The following is a 5,055-nucleotide window of genomic DNA, read 5'->3' as shown; positions in this document are numbered from 1 at the left end:
GATACGGGCCCCGTATGTGCTTACATCAATACCCAGAGCATTACTCAGGTACAGCAAGGTGAACCACAATGAGGATCACGACCACATAAAATCGACTACAGTATGAACGACAGTGATTAAGACGTCATACATATAACCGTGAAAATAAGAGGCGCTCAGTTGTTGCTACGCGTGGTCGAAAGTCCCAGGGAAGCAGAGGCGGTGCAGTCCTTATATAGCTAATGGCGGCTTTGTTCATGACGATAAGGATGACGTCACTTTTTACTGACAATCGTGTGGTCGTTGTCTTGATGGCTATAACAGTGAAAAGAAGAGGCGCTCAGTAGTTGCCACGCGTAGTCGCAAATCCATTTCGATAAATAAAAAGTTGTTTTAGATACTCTTTTGTGGAACGTAAAGGCAGCAGGAGTACTAAAGAGGAATCTGAACTCGTCTTATTCCCGCGGAGACACGATATACACGCTCCGGGAATTACAAACTTTCGACTATTGTCCTACGAGGCTGACTGAACTAATCAACTCGGAATAAAGGTCCGAACTCCTGCCTATTTTTTTTTTTCTAACTCAGCGCGGTAGGTAGGAGGAGTCAACAAACGCGTGAGCCAGTGCCGTCCCGGCTTGGTGCCCTGCCATCGCCGGAGTGATACGTAGATTAGAGTCCACATATATTTTTAGTTCCGTGGGCCCGATTTGCATCTATACTGTCTGTGACTGAAACTGTTTATTCACAGAAACGTAAAAAAAAACAAAATAAAAGCGAAAGCGATGCCGTCGTTGGACTGGCTGAAAGGCACTCAACGCGTTGGTTGACTCTGCCTACCTACCGCGATAAGTTCAAATGAAGGCGGGGGCCGCGACATATAATCCCATTTAATTGGGGCAACCGGCCACACAGGGCAATAGTTCGAAGTTTTCAAGAAGGCCCGGAACGTACAGATGAAGTTTCCGCGGTAAGGAGACGAGTTCAGATTCCTCCTTAGTGCACCTTTAAAAAAGAAAATAATGGAGGCGACTACATCAAGACAAATTTGGGCGAGTTGGTAAGTGTTCATTTTTGCTCACAGCGCAACAAGAACGGGACACAAGATAAAAGACTGACACAAACAAGCGCTGTATGTGTCAGTCTTTCATCTCGTGTCCCGTTCTTGTTGCCCTGTGAGCAACAAAGAAAAGTAGGCATATACTCCTGGCTTTGCTCCGTCAGATAGCGGGAGCTGCAAGCATAGAGTTTAATAGTGGGAAACTCTATGCTTGCAGTCTTCGGTCGCCGATGGTAAAGAAAAAGAGGCTAGCTTGTTCGCAGAACAAAGTGTTTTTCGAGGGGGACATTTCCTACGAGGGGAAAAAAAGAGCGTGGAGGAAAATTCACGGCGAGCACTCGCTCGATGAACATTGCGCGCTCGCTGCCGTGTTCAACCATCAATGCGGCTTGACGATTCGCCGTCTGCAATATCGCTAAACGAGAGTTGCTGCTCGCATTGATAAGGTTTCTTGTGCAATTTACGTTTTTTTATTCACTTTATGCCGGCACTGACTGAACCGCGAGGTGCCGCCTTTGGGCTTTTAGTTTGTCTGCAGCAAATACAAAAAAGGGTGACCCAAAAGAACCGTCTTGTTGTGTTTCTCTTCATGTATACGCGCCCCAGTGAAACGTACGCATGGCCATTGACGCCTGAAAACTGACCTGACTTGCCAGTTGGTTCGCGAATTCAGTGCATAGGCCCAGCACAGCGGCTATGGAACTGTAAAGGAGGCCGAAAGACCTCCTCCGGCATCTCAAACGCGTCGATCATATAGCGCGTCGCTGGCCGCTGACCATATGTAAATTATGAGCCAGTGTTTAAATATGAGCAGGGTCACGCTGTCACACATTGCACACGATCATGATCCAGGACCCTTCAAATGCTAACAGAGAATTCTAGAATAGCGAATGTACGTTTGCGCACAATAAACAGAAGCATTTTGTTATATTATATGTTCCATCATTCAACGTACGCAAACGCACAGACGACTAAGGCTGCTGGGATAGTGATCCCATCTGGTTTGGATGAAGTGAGCGATTTCTCTTATATATTGTAAACAGCGCGAAAAGGATGAAAACAGAACCTTCAACACAAGGCGAGCACTGCTTGATCGTGCTTGTACTGCGTTTGTTTTTTTCGCGCTGTTTACAATGGATAACATAGACCAACATCCACAACTTTCCGTTCTTCTAATAACCATTTCCGTAACAAACCGGTGCTCGAAGGCCTATGAGCAACCGAATCGTGAAACAAAAAAGAAAACAGGACTTATTTATCCTCCTTAAAATTTGTTAAAGGCAAGGTAACACAAAGCAATAGCCCCCTTACCCAATTTCTAGACAGTTGACGTTCCTCGCGGGCGGATGATTCATTATGCTTGATACTTGCTTGTATCAAGCATGTTCAATCTTACGCCCACGAGAAAGTCCGGCTAAAAGCTATCGGGGTTCTGTCCAAGGCTCCGGGCCACGCTCAGCAGATCTAACCTCTCGAAAGGAGAAATGTCAGCTCTCCGAGACCTTCGCAGCGACCAAAACATCGTCATTCTCCCGGCAGACAAAGGAATTGCGACGGTGGTGCTCGACCGACAGGATTACGAAAAAAAGTCGAAACACTCCTCGACGGCCCAGCTTACGAAACTTAAGAAAGGATCTAACCTCGCAACTTCAGACTAGAATGAACAAACTTTTAGCGTCAACCTTCAAGCACCACCAGCAATCAAAACACCTATACTTTCGCTTGATCTGCTGGAACGGCTCAGCACCGGCCTTTTACGGACTGCCAAAAATTCATAAACCTGGCGTTCCGCTGCGCCCTATCGTCGATTTCACCACCTCACCGCTTAGGGCACTCTCGGCCTACCTCCACCGATTCCTATCGCCCCTGACAGGCAACCCATCAACCCACGTGCGCAACTCCAGCCATTTCGTCGAACGTCTTTCCCACGTACAACTGGAAGCGGACGAGTGCGTGGTTTCATTCAATGTGGTCTCGCTCTTTACCAGCGTTCTTGTGCCCTTTGCCGCTCCTGCAGCGAAGCAAGCCCTCGAAGTGGACGCTGACCTAAGTACCAGGACGAGCCTGAACCCAGAGGAACTCTGCCGGCTTTTGGAGTTTTGCCTAAGCAGCACAGCTTTTTCTTTCAGGGGAGAATTTTATAAGCAGACCAGCAGTGCCGCGATCTCAGTGACTGCTGCCAACCTGACGATGGAGGCCATCGAAGAGGACGCACTGATGTCGCTCCAAGAAAAACCAAAAGTTTTCATTCGTTACACTGACGACTGTTTCTGCATTCTGAAGACATAGCAGGTCGAAAAGTTCCTGGTACACCTCAACTGCGTCGAACCTTCTATTCAGTCCACAATGGAACGGGAAGTGAACAACACATTGCCATTCCTGGTGTCTCAATGTGAAGAAAAGGAGCAGATCTAAAGGTCGGTGTCTATAGGAACCCAACTCAAACCGGCCTCTACCTAAATTTTAATTCCAACCATCCTACTAGCCACAAGGGATCCGTCGTCTCCTCTCACCTGAGAAGAGCAAAGTCAATCTGCTCTTCCGAAGCGGAGAAAAAAACAGAAGCCACCTTTTCCCTCACCTACAGAGGAATGGCTACACACGTGGTTTTATTCAGCGCAATGGTCGCCATCAAGCTCGGAGGGCAGGGGCACCAGCCAACAATGAAACAACGAAACGCGCGAGCGTTGTGCTTCCATAGGTGAGAGGAACCAGCGAGGCACTCGCACGCGTTCTCGGAAAACATGGAATCCACGTGGCTCACAAACCTGTTTCGAAAATAAGCCGCTTCTTACCACGACCGAAAGACCGCGTCCCCATAGAAAAACAACCAGGTGTCGTTTACAGAATCCCATGCGCAAAGCGCCCGGTTTCATTCATCGGCGAAACATATAACCTCCACCAAAGAATAAGGAAACACAAAAATGACATCCGGCTAATGAATTCAGAATCCAATCCCCTCGCCGACCACCAGATAGAACTCGAGGAGGTGAGCGTCTTGGCCGTGAACCAAACCTGTTTTTGATGCGACATGTCGAGTCATGGCACATCCTGCTCACAAAGGAGGCGACGAATAGGACTCCAGGAACGCTCGCCTCTGCGTACGTTAGTGGACTGCGCCACGTGCTAACAAAAGGAGAGCGAAGGAAGCAACCCGCTGCTGCTGCTGGCACACTTTAGTCACCTCTGAAGAAGGGACCGAGTTGGTCCTGAAACGTTGGGTAAAGTTAAAAATATTGGTTGGCGTCAGTTGTCTCTTGATATATCAAGGACCCAACCAGACGGACTTCCATCGAAGATGTTTTCGTTCAAATTCATTATTATACTAAGGATGTGACATCTTGAAACCAGTCAACGGTGCCAAGTTAACATATCTTTCGTGTCTGAAGCCAGTAAACTCGAAAGCGATTAAGAAAAATTTGCACGAGGTCACTTAACAACTTCACAGAAAGCCGCCGGGCCAGTTGGGCAATGATTCTTGGTATGCGACTCTCCGCTTTTCTTTGCCTGCCTGAATCGCTGCCTAAAGGCTTCAGCAGAAAGCCGGTACTTCCTACGCAGTGCGCTCTTTACCTTCTCGTAGTCATCACACTCTTCCCGTAGGATGCGAGCCACCACTTCGGCCGCCTCACATGGAAGGAGATGAAGTAACTTCTCCGACCAAGCGATCTTGTCGATGTGCACCTTCCCGCATGCGCGTTCGAAATTAAGAAAAAAGAGTGCAATATCCCCTCCCACGCGGTATGGTGAGACGAGATCCTGCACGACACCGACTCTTGCACGATGTTCACCCCGGTATTGGCCTTCCAGGTGCTGTCGTACTGGCTCTCTGCTGGTACGCGCCGTGACCTGGACCCCTGCCGATCACCTACACTGCACTTCCCGGATTCTTCGGCTCCGTGGATGCCTGACCGCCCTGACCGACCTGACCGCCCATATTTGGCGCCGCTCGACGCCTTCGTCTGGAAACCACCGCCATCGACTACGTCATCAATCACATGGCCTGAGGCAACAGT

The 5,055-nt window shown here is 48.8% G+C and overlaps 1 protein-coding gene across 1 annotated transcript; it reads left to right on the top strand.

Annotated features, from left to right (window-relative positions):
- Positions 1–2,698: 2,698 nt before the first annotated feature.
- On the top strand, positions 2,699–3,328 carry LOC144129467 (uncharacterized). The gene has a single exon (XM_077663644.1). The coding sequence runs from the start codon at positions 2,699–2,701 to the stop codon at positions 3,326–3,328; it is 630 nt and encodes a 209-aa protein (XP_077519770.1).
- The last annotated feature ends 1,727 nt before the right edge of the window (positions 3,329–5,055 follow it).

This window comes from Amblyomma americanum, chromosome 4, assembly GCF_052857255.1.
Source record: "Amblyomma americanum isolate KBUSLIRL-KWMA chromosome 4, ASM5285725v1, whole genome shotgun sequence".
Classification (NCBI taxonomy): domain Eukaryota; kingdom Metazoa; phylum Arthropoda; class Arachnida; order Ixodida; family Ixodidae; genus Amblyomma; species Amblyomma americanum.
The sequence above is the reverse complement of the archived record's forward strand: the minus strand, read 5'-3'. Positions and strand labels throughout refer to the sequence as shown.